This window comes from Xyrauchen texanus, chromosome 15, assembly GCF_025860055.1.
Source record: "Xyrauchen texanus isolate HMW12.3.18 chromosome 15, RBS_HiC_50CHRs, whole genome shotgun sequence".
Classification (NCBI taxonomy): domain Eukaryota; kingdom Metazoa; phylum Chordata; class Actinopteri; order Cypriniformes; family Catostomidae; genus Xyrauchen; species Xyrauchen texanus.
Genome location: NC_068290.1, coordinates 28618406 through 28633775, shown reverse-complemented (window position 1 = coordinate 28633775; position 15370 = coordinate 28618406). Strand labels below are relative to the sequence as shown.

The 15370-nt window shown below is 44.2% G+C and overlaps 1 protein-coding gene across 2 annotated transcripts in view; it reads left to right on the top strand.

Annotated features, from left to right (window-relative positions):
- fhod3b (formin homology 2 domain containing 3b) overlaps positions 1-15370 on the top strand; it is a 280074-nt gene that overhangs the window by 150663 nt on the left and 114041 nt on the right. For both annotated transcript variants that reach the window (XM_052144662.1, XM_052144663.1), the window contains exon 4: positions 8665-8732. In XM_052144662.1, coding sequence (XP_052000622.1) covers positions 8665-8732 — 68 coding nt within the window. The remainder of the gene's footprint in view (positions 1-8664; positions 8733-15370) is intronic.

Below are 15370 nucleotides of genomic sequence, written 5' to 3'. Positions count from 1 at the left end.
ACGTGCTTTTGCGTGCATCTGCTCTGTTTTGCCATTGTTTTCCTTTGTGAACACATGCTAGACGAATGTCTTTGTCTATTGCATCACATCTCGCTTTTTCTTCAGCATTTCACGCAGGACTGGCAGATTTTTAGATACCGTACCAAGTTAAAAACAACCTCAAGATTAAAAAAACGCATGTCAAGACACCTGCGCTCTGTTTTACAGTATTTTCTGTGCTGCCTCTAGATTGTTTTTAGCACAGGTGTCACAAAGATGTGACTGTTAAATTTTTTAACATTATTGCAGTGTGTTCTGCACCAAGCAAAGTTTCAGCACTGATAAACGATAAGGCAATGTTTTTACATCTGAAAGTGATAGTGGAGATTTGAATTTAAGGATTAAAGGAAAATTTAGTCCAGGTAGGCTATATAGAAAATAAATATTTGAAATTATTTCACTAATCAAATAAGCAAATGTTTTATTTAATGCTTTACTCAACTTGTTATGCTGAGAATGTAATTTGGTGAAATGATACTAAATAAGTCAAATGCAAAAAAGAAGCTTTTTCACTAGTGTACTCCTTAAGCCCTCTGTATAGAAAGATCACGCGAAGCACAGTAGCAAGATTACTGAGCCTGTCACTCACCACAAAGATTACACACACATTCCCTATGTCATAAAATTACTGTGAGTAACCTCTCAAGTCAGGAAAAAGAAGGATTGATTGCATAATATGAAAGATGTGCCGTGATCATGGTTTCCTATGTCCCTGGAGAACCTGAGTGTGTTTGTCACAATCATTACCATATAAAACACATTCAACAAAGTCATCCAGAAACCACAGAGGAACTGGAGATTAGCTGAATCACTGAATGTCTGATTGTGGACAGCTGAAGCTCTATAAATCCGCTGTGCCATGTGGAAGCACAAAGGTATGTGAGAACTGATCCCGTCCTCACCCTCCTCTTCATCAGCCTTCACCCTCCAGTGATCAGAGAGCTCTGCTGCCACCCTGCCAGTTCACAGGTTCAAGGCAGGACAGAGGCCAGGGTTCAGTACAGGGAACAGTAATGTGTTGTAGACGACGAGTTCATGTGAGGAACGCTGAGTAATAAGAAACAATGAATAAATCTTGCATCAGTGGGATGAGGTGAGGTTTCCTGCATCACTTTTCAGTGGGATGTACAGCGTCACAGAATAGAAAATGTTTGCCAATAGACATGAAAATGCTTGTGCTAGTGAAATCCAGGTTGGTGAGTCAGAGGTTGAATTAAAAAAATTAATAAATAAATAAATATACATACACACAACTGTTAGTTCCGGTCCTCGAATCTGATTTGATGAGAGACGTTCCATGAGCACTGATGGTCTGACACCATCACTCCGCTTGTGTTCGTCATCGTAAACAAAAGTTTAAGAGCAGTGCATATGTGTTAAGAGCTAATGTAAGCTATGTGTCTCTTTTTACATAATTATCTTTTTTTTACATTACATATGTTAGCCAGCAGGTGGTGGCAAAATTTTGTGTGTAATATGTGCCAGTTGGTGACGTGAATTGAATCCGTTAGTCGTTGTTTACATAGAACAACGCTCCTTTATCGCTTGTATTACTACTACATTACTAAAGCTGAGTAATGCGGAGGACATTGCGGTTTCTATAGGGAATGACTCTTTTTGATAAATGGAAGGAATGATGCTATTTTTCCACTGAAAAGCTGACCTTCAGAAAGCTGACAGCATCTATTCTGGGGTGTGGCAACAGGTGATTGCACACGCTCCATCTCTCTACAGAAAGTAGAGAAGTGCAGAAGTTTGTCAACAATGTCTTTAAGTCTTTCAGTAAATCTACTCTTGAAGAGGTGTCATGTTAATGAAGAGTTAAAGGGATAGGTCACCAAAAAATTTAAATTCTCTCTTCATTTTCTCAGACTCATGCCATCACAGACGTGTATGACTTTCTTTTATCTGGACACAAACAAATATTTTTAGAAGAATATTTCAGCTCTGTAGATTCTAACAATGTGAATTGGTGCCAAACATTGTGTGCTCCAAAATGCATAGGCTATAAAGGCAGCATAAAATAATCCAAAAGTCTCCAGCGATTAGATTTATATCTTCAGAAACAATATGAGAGGTGTGGGTGAGAGATCCTTTTTTAGTCCTTTTTTACAATAAAATATCCACAGATTAGCCAAAATATTGTGACCTCTTGCCTAATATGCTGTTGGTCATCCATGTGCCACCATCCGGCAGACACATACACAGCTCTGTGCGATGCTCACTATGTTGACATTTCTAATTGCACACGATAAGCAAGTTGTGTGCAACTCTCTTTCTCTCTTGCACTGGTGTCCCCGGCTCCTGTTTATCTCTCTCCCTCTGATTGGGTAACTCAGCGCCAGGCATCCACCCTGAAGGCCTGGCCATGCCCTCATCCTCATCACACAGACTAAACATTTCACAAATATATAGAATTTGGCCACTTTAACAGATTTATTTACACACACACACACACACACACATATATATATATATATATATATATATATATATATATATATATATATATATATATATATATATATATATGTGTGTGTGTGTGTGTGTGTAATTTGTTCTGAATTATTTTCATACAGTGATAATCTTTTCAAGTTTAGTTTGACTTGCTTGTCTTGAATGTTCTTTACAGGTCGTTTACATTTTATATTTGTTTTGTTCTTTCCAATCGGTGTCTGAGTCTTCCAGGTGTGCCAGATGGTTTTTTCTCTGGAGGTGGCTTTGATTTACTCTTGAGTAAAGACAGATTAACGTGCTGACACATTGGTTGAAAAGTATGATGGCTGCATTTGGTTAATGCAGTTCTTCTCTTTGCTCATCTTGATTTGTTAAGCCCAACAAAAGAAGCATATACCTGAGGTAAATCACTTTGCTGTGGTCCTGTCATAGCCAACACAAAGCCATGCCATTACTGTATATGAAAACATGCCCTGGAAATATGTGATGGCGAGTCATAAATCTGAACCAGACAAAATCATTTTTATAGAGGCACATAAACACATTGGCTTTGTGACAACATAAACACATTGCTTATGTAGTACTTTGCTTGGTAGCTTTACTCTACTTCCATAGTCTCTCTCTCTCTCTCTCTCTCTCTCTCTCTCTCTCTCTCTCTCTCTCTCTCTCTCTGTAATAATTTCTCTTAACATTAATAATGTGATAACTAAAGAAATAATGAAAATATTGAAATTGTAAAGGAGCACATTAAATGCCATTTTAATAACTTGATAACTGCTTGCTAACAGTGGTTTCCAGAAGGATCCTTGTCAAACCAAATCATTTGCAGTTTCATTTTTCCCTTTAGAAAGAAATTTACAGAACAAAATCAGCACAGCATAAAGTTACAATTATTTCTCATTTCCCAAATGAATGTGGATAGACAAGTATAAGTAAGCTATCTGTTAGTTGATTTCAACAAGAAGTGTAAACACAGTGGTTCTATCAAAACGTGGCTCTGTTTGTTTGAGCATCCCAACCAGCCCAACAAAGCAGAATTTGCTCAACCAATGGCATGACTTTGGGGCGGTACTGTCTTTTTATCTGTCCGATGTAAGAGGGAGGAGTGTTTGGGAAACCTGTTTAAAAAAGTTTTTTTTTTTTTTTTTTATCATTTCATTTCACTGTAGTGGTGGAGAATTTATACACTTCACCTTTAAATTCATTCATATGAAATGTGAGTGACATGGGTTTGGGATTTAAAAATAGTAGTGCACAGATGCTAAAACACACATTGAAACACATGGTTAGACATATGCAAACACACTCTCAGCAGTAGGCAGGATTAAATTGGGCTCTCAGGCTGCTAATATTGAAGTCGGAATGTTAATTAGAGTTCTCTTTTGGGACAATTCAGAGAGAGAGAGAGAGCACAGCACATTGTTAGGTTTGACCTGTGGTTGCAATATACAGTTCCTCAGAGTCATCGATTAAGACAAAATCATCAAGAACAGACAGAGAGAGAGAGCAGAGAGAGAGAGAGAGAGAGATTGTTTGGCAATATTGCATGTAAACACAATCATGTTAATAAAGTACTTTAAAATTGAATTGAATTGAAAATGGTGTTGATGATGAGTTACATACACATAATTTTATGTAATGTAGGCGCTGAGTTAGGGGCTGCTTTCTAGTTTGCCTGAAGCAACTACACTAATCCTCACAAGCAGCCCGAACCCTACTCAACCCTGCCACATACTGGCAGACTGAAGAACTTCAGTTTAAGTATAAACACTGTTGAGTGAAGCACAGCTCCTTACCTCCTTAATCCTTACCTTGACTTAGACTCTAAGTCTACGTTTTAGAGTCAAAGAAATTTTTAATAAATTGTCAGAGAAAGCATCCAGCCTGCCATCACTGTTAGGTTGTCATTGCTCATCATTAACCCTCTGGTGTCTGAGGGTGTTTTGGGCCCTGGAGAAGTTTTGACATGCCTTGACATTTGTGCTTTTTTCAGTTGCTTAAAAACACATTAATGGCTACATCACATTAATGATAACACTGTATTCAGCACAAACTGGGCTACAATAATATTTGAGCAAAATGTGTGTAGATGTTTGTATTTAGAAAATAAAGTTTATGCGTGGTTTTTGAAATAAAATTTTTTTTAAGTAATTGAAATAAGGCCATATAAAACATACTCAACATTTGTCCACCAGACGTTTGAGAACTGGATCTTGTAGCCTAGAGTTTTTGCTACAAAATGATGTGAAATCCATCCTGATCACTCATTCATACAAAACAATATAGTAATTTAACTTTTGTAAGACACTTTTAGTGTAAGAACGGTCATATGCGAGGAGGCATGAACTATAATGAATATTGAGGTAATTCACACCTGAGAACACAAAAGACCCCTCCCCTGGGCCTATCACTGAGGAATGTGACAGAAAGAGAATGAATGTGAGGAGACTTAATGATCAAAATCAAGTTTTAAGTTAAAAGAAGTAATATGACTATACATTTTCTTTACATAAAGACTTTATTTTAGACTTACACTACCATTTAAAAGAAGTCCCTTCTGCTCACCTAGGCTGCATTTATTTGATCCAAAATGCAGTAAAAACATTGATATTATGAACTCTTTGTACAATTTAAAAGAACAGTTTTCTATTTGAATATATTGTAAATGCTATTTGAAGACTGCAGAAATGTTGCTGAAAATTCAGCTTTAATCACAGTGTCACATGATCCTTCAGAAATCATTATAATATGCTGATTTTCTAATATTGGCATATTTAAAGTCCATTTAACCTGAACACATATTTCCTTGCCTGTGTATCGTGCTATCTTTCAAATGCCCAGAAAAGTGAATGAACTTGCTTTTAACGGACAGTCGGGGGGCGTTTACCATTTGCATTGATCGCCTCAGCACATTACCGTATGAATAGCTCACTCTGCCATTGGGTGTGATCACATTAGGGATAATTAGCTGGGCCTGGAGAAGCTGTACGTCGCTTTGTTTCATACAGATTACATTGCAGGAGAATATTTGTTTTAAATTTTAATTGTTTTATTTAAAAGTAGACATGTTAAGATTTCTTTAGACACATGTTTCATGTTTGTGTGGTAAGTATTCACATAGTTTCAGTTCATTTTTTTGACGTGTATCAGAAATATGCTTGTGGACCTAGAGAATGCTGTGAGCTCACCCTTTTTATTTTAAAAAAGCACAAGGTTTTGTTGTTATTGTGAGGGTACAAAAAAAAGTAGACCCTTTATAGTCTCTAACGATGTCTTGCACTTATCTGTATGCCCCAAAATGTCGGAGAATTTTATGTTGTTTCGCTGTAATGATGAAAAAATCCAGCAGGGTGTTTAATTATTCCAGAATATTATTTCACACAGCTACGTATTTAATCTGTAGTTAGGGTTGTCACAATACCATAATTATATCTTATGATATTATACCAGCTATAGTATCATGATACCAATTGGTATCACGATACCACACGATAGTGTGTTAATTCTTAACACAGTTTGTCACAGCAAAAGGGGTTCTTAGAAATTCCACTTGTTGCTCTATAAGTGGTGAATTAACTGATGGATGAATTGGGAGAAGGGTCAAGAAGACTAACGTCATGGTTACTGTTGTAACCTCTGTTACCAGATGGAAGGAACGAGACGTTGTGTCGGTTGTTGTGACACAAGGGGTCTCTTCTGAGAGCCTCGCGTACCTCTGAACTTGAGGAAAGGCCAATGTCAAGTTGGCAGACATAATTTGCATGCCCCGCCCCCAGACATACGGGTAAAAGGGGAGTGGGCGAGCAACTGTCAGACAGGTTTTCACTGAGGAGCCGAGAATATGGTTACGGTGCATTACAGTGGTAGTGATAGTGACGTGGCAAGGGGAAAACAATGTCTCGTTCCGTCCATCGGGGAACGGAGGTTACAACAGTAACCATGACGTTCCCCTTCTTTCACTAACTCAACGTTGTGTTGATTGTAGTTACAAGGGGTCCCACTTCAAAACACCATGCACTGCCCGTGTTACGTGACTGCGGAGCCAGGTGCAAGCACAGGCTGCTGCATGCTAGAAGCAGCTGGGTTGGCAGCATGTAACCCTCCCCAACGCCCCCAATAAAAGGTGTCATATGACTTTTATGGGAGCCAGTTGGAGCTATCTTAACGCCATAGATGCGTCAGGGAAGGTGTCCTTTTACATTCCTATTCTATCAGGGGGAATAGGCCCTGTGGAGACCACAACTTGCCCAGACTGGGCGGCGGTAACTTGTGGCTAATACACACGGGGGTTGTCAAGCCACACTTGGACATGGTACGGTGGTAGAGCCTACCTGACAAGGCAGGAGTTGCTACAGACACAGCGACCGTATCGCGGAAAATACATCACAGGGAGTTGCTTGAAGCGGGAACTATGCCTGTGGAGCCCAAGCCCAACACAGAGCACTCGACTCGTGGTGGGTCTGGCGGCGAATTCCTCTGCTGAATTCATGCGCCGTAGATCCAACAGCAGTGCTTATTGCCAGTAGGGGTGAGTGGAACCGTGGTGAACTGGTGTGGTGATGGTGTAGTGGTCTAAAGCACATTACTGGTAATCTGGTAATCAGAAAGTCGCTGGTTCGATCCCCACGGCAAACACCATTGTGTCCTTGAGCAAGGCACTTAACTCCAAGTTGCTCTGGGGGGATTGTCCCTGTAATAAGTGCTCTGTAAGTCTGCCAAATGCATAAATGTAAATGTTAATGTAAATGTAATCTCAGCTTTGCTGCTGCACAACCGCAGTTTGACAGTCGCTCGCCCGCTCCCCTTTATACCCGTATGTCCAGGGGCGGGGCATGCAAATTCTGTCTGCCAACTTGACATTGGCCTTTTCTCAAATTCAAAGGTACGCAATCGACACCGCGTCGAGTGAGTGACAGAAGTGGAACTTGTTACCTACTACATTCTTATTTTGATGTGAAGAAAAATCTTCACTGCATCAAAACAGCCAGTTCAAACAGCACGGCTTTAAACTTTTATTACATTATTTATGTGATTATTTATTTGTTGGTAACATAAAAATAATAATACTGTAGCATTGACAAGACAGTTTTGAGCAGCTTTTTCATTATTACAACTGTTTCAGCCCATCTCTCCTGATAAATAGCAGCACGAATGCAGATTACACACACACCGGTTTGATCACACGCCTAAGCGACGTGATCTAATCATAAGTGCAAATGTGCAAAGTTACTGCCACCAAGCATTTGTAATTGGAATAAACATTAAACTAGTGCAATGTTCGATTTTTCAGAGAAACATTAAATCTGTAAATATTGAGATAAAGCATTTAGGTTAAATGAAGTGGCACAAAATAGTGTGTATTCAGTGGGATGTGTCCGTATGTGTTTAATAGCGTTTCTGGTGTTTCCCCCTTTGACTTGAAATCTCTGTCGAGATTCATGGCAAATGAGTTTTCCCGGTCTCATCAGGCAAAACCCAGAAAAATTCAAAATCTCGCTGTGTGAATTATGTTTTTTAAAAAGCTTCTCACGCTCCAAAGTTTTACTTAAATCCATATTATCCATTAGGAGACACGGCTGCCAAATAAACACACTGGGATTCAGGTATGTGTATTTGAAGCATGGGAAAACCATTGAAAAATAAACAATACCTTCTAAGGGGCAAATTCTAAACAGCATTTTGCACTCTTAAAGGGCACTGCGTGAAAGGGACGCCACTCGAAAAGGCTATGCTTTTAATGTAATTGCAGACTTAGGTCTGATTCAAATTAAGGTTTTAGCTAAAATAATATTTACTTCCACACATACAGCATAACTTATGTTATTACCTTATTGACGGTAGTACCGTTTAAAAATTACTGTGGCTCTGCCAGTATTTTAAAGCTGTAGTATTTAACGCGATACTACTGTAGCACCAGTCTAATTACTTATTATCAATCACCAAAAAAAAAAAACAGGTGTGAGGTGTCTTGAATATTAGGAATGCTAATGAAACTACTGTAGTACATGCTCCCATTGACTGTCAGAAACTGCTACCCAGGCTGTCAATGACATAAAATGCTGAAACTAACCATGATGGATGCTGCACATAAGAGTAGAATCTTGAAGGATTGCAAATTCAAACTATACAGTATCTCACTCAAATATGCTTTCTTTTTTTCTCCTGCAGAAAAGCTCTACAACTCAACGGGACGTGAGTTACGAAGAGCGCTTTTCTCTCTCAAGCAAATCTTTCAGGTTAGTTGCCACACATTGACTTAAATTTAACACATAGGCAGCACCTGCTAATGTCTTTTTCATCAATAGCACATATGTGTGTGTCTGTGTAAATATGCTTGCATGCATGTTTCCACTGAATGAGTACGCTGGAATTTCACTCTCTGCGCAGAAATTGCCAGATACTAAAGCTGGAGTTTTCATCACTGATTGATTTTAAAGATGTGCTGGAAGCTATGTTTTTCCGCTAGAGGAACCGGGTATGACCACTGCTGTGTGTGTGTGTGTGTGTGTGTGTGTGTGTGTGTGTGTGTGTGAGAGAGAGAGAGAGAGAGAGAGAGAGAGAGAGAGAGAGAGAGAGAAGAGAGGGAGAGAGGAATTAAATGTCTTTCCTCCAAAGTTTCAGCATTGTTTAATGCTAAAAGCACCTGAAACGTTCAGATCTGTCAACAACTGTAATTTAAACCTGCCAGGTTATGCATTCAGTACATAAACATACACACACACAAACACTCTAGACAAACAAATACAAACATACATACTGGCTATGTGAGAACATACACATGCACATGTTTGTTTTTCTGTCATGATCACCACTTTCCATTGACTTCTTTTGTATGTGTATCTAGCGTGTATATTTAACGAATTATATTTTCTATCCAATCCTATTACATTTTCATTAAAAAAATATGAATAATGTTTATTAAAAGGTTAGTTCACCCAAATATGACAATTTTGTCATTATTTACTAAGCCAAATTGTCATGTCTTGTCCTGTCATATCGTATGTTTTGCTCTTGTTCTTTCCTTCTACTCTCATGCCATCTATTGGCCCTCTTTTGTTACTTCTCTCCTTTTCCCTCGCTCCCCAGCTGTCTCTCGTCTCCCCCTAATTCTTCGTCTAATTCTTCCCCACCTGATTCCGTTTTCCCGCTGATTAGCTCTACTTCTTTCCCTGCTTTCTCTGCCTTCATTGTCTGAGTCTCACTAGAGAACGCTACACGCTGTTTCTGTCTACCGTCAGAATTGTCGCTGTCCAGTCCTGTCCTGTATTTGTTCCGCTCCTCTGCACCCCTCTCTCCGTTAACCACCTGGATTTGTGTTCTATTCAGTTTGCCCCTCGCTGCTAGAGGTCTGGTGCCTACGCTCTCCCTCTATCCCTGCCAACCCCAGGGGAATCCACAGCCTGTCGGCGTCACACTGCAAGCCCTGGCAGCCGCCTAAGGGAGGCCCGCTAAGGAGCTGAGGACTGCTCCCTTCATTCTTCGATCCAGCTGTGGATTGTTTATGTTAACCTTTTCAGCCTCTCAAGGAGAAGACTTTGTGTTTTGTAGTGATCTAATTTTGAACTTCATTAAAGACTGCTTTCTGTTATATCAGCTTTTGGGTCCTCACTTACCTCACAACAGAAGACTCAGACCAGAAATGGACCCAGCGATCCCGAATCCTCTTCTGTCGGCTGTCGAGCTCCAAGGGGCGATGTTAGGCAGACACGAGGGGAGTTATCTGCTGCCCGACATGCTATTGAGGCCCTGGCTGCTCAGGTCGCTGACCTCACCGGTCAACTCAAGACTCTTCGCCTCGACTCTTCGGCCGCTTCCAAGTCTTCCGGACCCCTGAGCCCAGGATCAACAACCCGCCCTGCTACGCTGGTGAGCCCACGAGTGCCAGCGCTTTCTAACCCAATGCGATGTTGTCTTCTCTCTCCAGCCCACCACCTACTCCCTGAGCAGGGCCCGCGTCGCATATGTGCTTTCTCTCCTCTCCGGACGGGCTCGTGAGTGGGGCACCGACCATCTGGGAGGCGGAGGCTGACTGCATTAACCACTATCAGGACTTCAGGAGGGAGATGATCCGGGTTTTTGATCGTTCCGTGTTGGCGAGGAGGCCTCCGAGTCCTGTCGTCACTACGTCAGGGTAAGCGGTCCGTCACGGATTATTCCATCGAGTTCGGACTCTGCCGCCTCTTGCGACTGGAGCGAGCCTGCCTTGCTCGCCCGCTTTCTGGAGGGTCTCTGCGCGGAGGTCAAGGGCGAGATCCTCTCCCGTGAGGTTCCCACACGAGTGGATTCCGCGATTGAACTTCGCCATCCGCATCGAGAAGAGAATCGACCTTCACCGCCGGACCCGTAAGGCTGATGCTGCTTCTCTCTCAGCCCCTTTCTTCACTGCTCTACCATCCTCCTCCTTGGCCGTGCCATCTGAGCCAATGCAGTTAGGGGGTATCCGCATCTCGGCTACAGAGAAGGAGCGAAGAATTAACCATCGCCTCTGTCTTTACTGCGGCGCTGCTACGCACCTCGTCACTTCCTGTCCGGTAAAAGCCAGAGTTCACCAGTGATCGGAGAGCGACTGGTGAGCGCAACTACCCTGGCCTCTCCTTCAAGGTCCTGTTCCACATTCCCTGTCCATCTCCGTTGGACCGGCTCTTCCGCTTCCTGCAAGGCTCTGATTGACTCTGGGGCAGAGGGCTGTTTTATGGGTCGAGACTTGGGCTCGAGAGCACAGCATTCCCCTTTCTGATTTAAGGGAGCCCTCGGCCCTGTTAAGCTCTGGACAGTAGTCCCCTCCCGGGATTCAGCGTGAGGCGCTACCCTTAACCCTCACTGTCTCTGGTAATCACAGCGAGACCATTTCCTTTTTATTTTTCAGTCACCATTTGCTCCTATTGTCTTAGGCCACCCTTGGCTAGTTCAACATAACCCCTCCATTAATTGGTCTAAGAACACCATCCTCTCTTGGAATGTCTCGGTGTTATGTGAAGTGTTTAGCGTCTGCTATTCCCCCATCTCCTCTGTCTCTCTCTCTCAGGAGGAGCCTGGTGATCTGACTGGTGTGCGGGAGGACTATCACGATTTGCGGCGGTGTTCTGTGGTTCCGAGCCGCTTCCCTCCCTCCGCACAGCGCATATGATTGTAAGATCGAGCTCCTCCCAGGAGCCACTCCCCCAGCGGTAGACTTTACTCTCTATCGGTTCCGGCGCCAAGCCCTTGAGGATTATTTATCCGCCTCGCTCGACACCCGGTATCATAGTTCCCTCCTCGTCTCCGCCCGGGTGAGTTTTTGTTAAGAAGAAGGGCGGCTCTCTCGGCCATGCATTGATTATCGAGGGCTGAATGACATTACTGTTAAGAATCGTTACCCGCTCCCTCTGATGTCTTCAGCCTTCGAGATCTTGCAGGGAGCCAGATATTTTACTAAATTGGATCTGCGTAGCGCTTACCATCTCGTCGCGCATTAGGGAGGGGGCGAGTGGAAGACCGCATTTAACACCCGTTAGGGCATTTTGAATATCGGGTCCTTCCGTTCGGCCTTGTCAGCGCCCCAGCTGTCTTTCGAGGCTCATCAGCGGCGTCCTAAGAGACATGCTGAACATTTTTGTTTTTCGTTTATCTCGGCGATATTTTGATTTTTCACCGTCGCTCCAGATTCATGTCCTGCATGTTAGTCGCGTACTTCAGCGTTTATTGGAGAATCGCCTCTACGTTAAGGCTGAGAAGTGCACCTTCCATGCCCCTTCAGTAGTTTTTCTTGGCTCTGTTATTTCCGCCACGGGTATTGAGATGGATTCCGCCAAGGTCCAGGCCGTGCTTCGACTGGCCCACTCCTGAATCACGCGTCGAGCTGCAGCGTTTTCCGGTTTTGCCAATTTTTACAGGCGCTTTATCCGTAATTTCAGTCAGGTGGCTTCCCCTGACCGCCCTCACGTCCGTCAAGGCGCGCTTTAATTGGTCCGTCTCGGCCCAGAGGGCTTTTGACCTCCTTAAGAGCCGTTTTACGTCGCGCCCATCCTTCTTACCCGGATTTGTCTAGACAGTTCATCGTCGAGGTAGGCAGCGTCCAGTAGGCGTGGGAGCCATTCTCTCCCAGCGTTCGCTGCTGACAACAAGGTCCACCCTTGCGCGTTCTTTTCCCATCGCCTGTCCCGTCCGAGCGTAATTACGATGTAGGGAACCGTGAGTTGCTCGCCATCCGCCTGCGCTTTAGGCGAATGGCGACAATGGTTGGAGAGGCGACTGTTCCTTTATCGTTTGGGCCGGACCATAGAAATTTAGAGTACATTACGTTCCGCTAAGCGTCTTACGCGCGCCAGGCTCGCTGGGCTCTATTTTTCACTTTCGATTCGAGTTTGTCATCTCCTACCGTCCGGGCTCTAAAAACATCAAGCCTGATGCCCTGTCGCGCCTCTTTCCTTCCTCGGTCCCTACGGACTCTAAGGAGATCCTCCCTAAGGGTTGCGTCATCAGGCGGCGGTATGGGGAATCGAAAGGCGGGTTAAGCGAGCTTGGTAACACATCTTCTCCGCGTAACTGTCCTAAGCATCTCCTTTTTGTTCCTACCTCCACTTCGCCTAGCCGTTCTTCAGTGGGCCCACTTTCGGCCAAGTTGGCAGAGCCACCCGGTGTCCGAGGCACGCTTCGCGTCCATTCGCCAGCGCTTTTGGTGGCCCACTCGAGAACGTGATACTGCGGCGTTTCATAGCAGCTTGCCCCATCTGCGCTCAGACTAAGTCCGGTAACTCCCCGGCGGTCTCCTTAGACCACTTCCCATCCCTCGCGACCATGGTCCCATATCAGCCCTAGACTTCATCACTGGCCTTCCTTCGGCTGGTAAGACTGTTATTCTCACAGTTATTGATCGTTTCTCCAAGGCGGCCCATTTCATTCCCCTCGCTAAACTCCCTCCGCCAAGGAGACGGCACAAATTGTTGTCGAGAATGTCTTTCGCATTCCACGGTCTCCCGTCCGACATCGTCTCAGACAGGGGTCTGCAGTTCATGTCTCTATTTTGGAGAGAGTTTTGTCGCTGATTGGGGCGTCCGTCAGTCTCTCGTCCGGCTTCCACCCTCAGTCTAACGGTCAAGCCGAGCGGGCCAATCAGACTGTTGGTCGCATTCTGCGCAGCCTCTCCTTCCGCAACCCCGCGTCCTGGGCTGAGCACCTCCCTGGGCCGAATACGCCCATAACTCCCTTCCGTCGTCCGCCACCGGTCTGTCCCCTTTCAGTGTTGCCTTGGTTATCAACCTCCGCTGTTCACGTCGCAACTTCGCCCGACTCCAGCGTTCCCTCCGCTCAAGCTTTCGGTCCAACATTGCGAACGCACTTGGCGGAGTGTTAGTTCGGCCCTGCGCCGTTTTAGAACCCAGACAGTTAAGGCTGCTAATAAGCGTAGATCCAAGAGTCCCAGATACTGCCGCGGTCAAAGGGTGTGGCTCTCCACCCTCAACCTTCCCTTTAGGTCCGCCCCTCGTAAACTGACCCCACGCTTCATCGGTCCGTTCTGTATTTCTCAGGTCATTAATCCCGTTGCGGTACGACTTCTTCTCCCCCGCTATCTTCGCCATGTTCACCCGGTTTTCCACGTCTCCTGTGTCAAGCCCGCTGCCCGCGCTCCCACTCGTCCCTCTTCCCCCCCCGTTCACGTTGAGGGTGCTCCCATCTACAGGGTCCACAAGATTCTAGACATGCGTCCCCGGGGCCGTGGTCATCAGTTTCTAGTCGATTGGGAGGGATACGGTCCCGAGGAGAGAAGTTGGGTTCCCTCTCGGGACGTTCTGGACCGTTCAGCTGATTGATGATTTCCTCGGAACCGCCAGGTTTCCTCCTCGAGCGCCAGGAGGCGCTCGCTGAGGGGAGTACTGTCATGACTTGTCCTGTCATATCGTATGTTTTGCTCTTGTTCTTTCCTTCTACTCTCATGCCATCTATTGGCCCTCTTTTGTTACTTCTCTCCTTTTCCTCAGCTCCCCAGCTGTCTCTCGTCTCCCCCTAATTCTTCGTCTAATTCTTCCCCACCTGATTCCGTTTTCCCGCTGATTAGCGCTCTACTTCTTTCCTTGCTTTCTCTGCCTTCATTGTCTGAGTCTCACTAGAGAACGCTACACGCTGTTTCTGTCTACCGTCAGAATTGTCGCTGTCCAGTCCTGTCCTGTATTTGTTCCGCTCCTCTGCACCCCTCTCTCCGTTAACCACCTGGATTTGTGTTCTATTCAGTTAGCCCTCGCTGCTAGAGGTCTGGTGCCTCGCTCTCCCTCTATCCCTGCCAACCCCAGGGGAATCCACAGCCTGTCGGCGTCACACTGCAAGCCCGGCAGCCGCCTAAGGGAGGCCAGCTAAGGAGCGCTGAGGACTGCTCCCTTCATTCTTCGATCAGCTGCTGGATTGTTTATGTTAACCTTTTAGCCTCTCAAGGAGAAGACTTTGTGTTTTGTAGTGATCTAATTTTGAACTTCATTAAAGACTGCTTTCTGTTATATAAGCTTTTGGGTCCTCACTTACCTCACAACACAAATGTCACTTCAAACCTGAATCAAAAAATAATTTTCATAATAATAGTTGTTCAGGGTTCTGGAAAACCTGGAATTTTGCAATGCTTTTTTCCAGTCTTGGAAAAGTCAAAATACCTAAATGTCCTGGAAAGTAATTATTTGTCCTGTAATATATTTTAAGATAATAAAACTATGTGAATTAGTTGATAACAACGGTTTTTGTTACATGTAGAAAAACATGGTAATAATCGAGACTCAGGATAGGTGTCATTCATATTGCTTTGTCTCTGCCGTGCATTGTGAAACAGCATCAACGGTTGACTGTCATGAACAAAGCCCTATCATGTACATTCTCTGCTCATCAGCTGTCATCTTTAATTTGCTCTGACAAT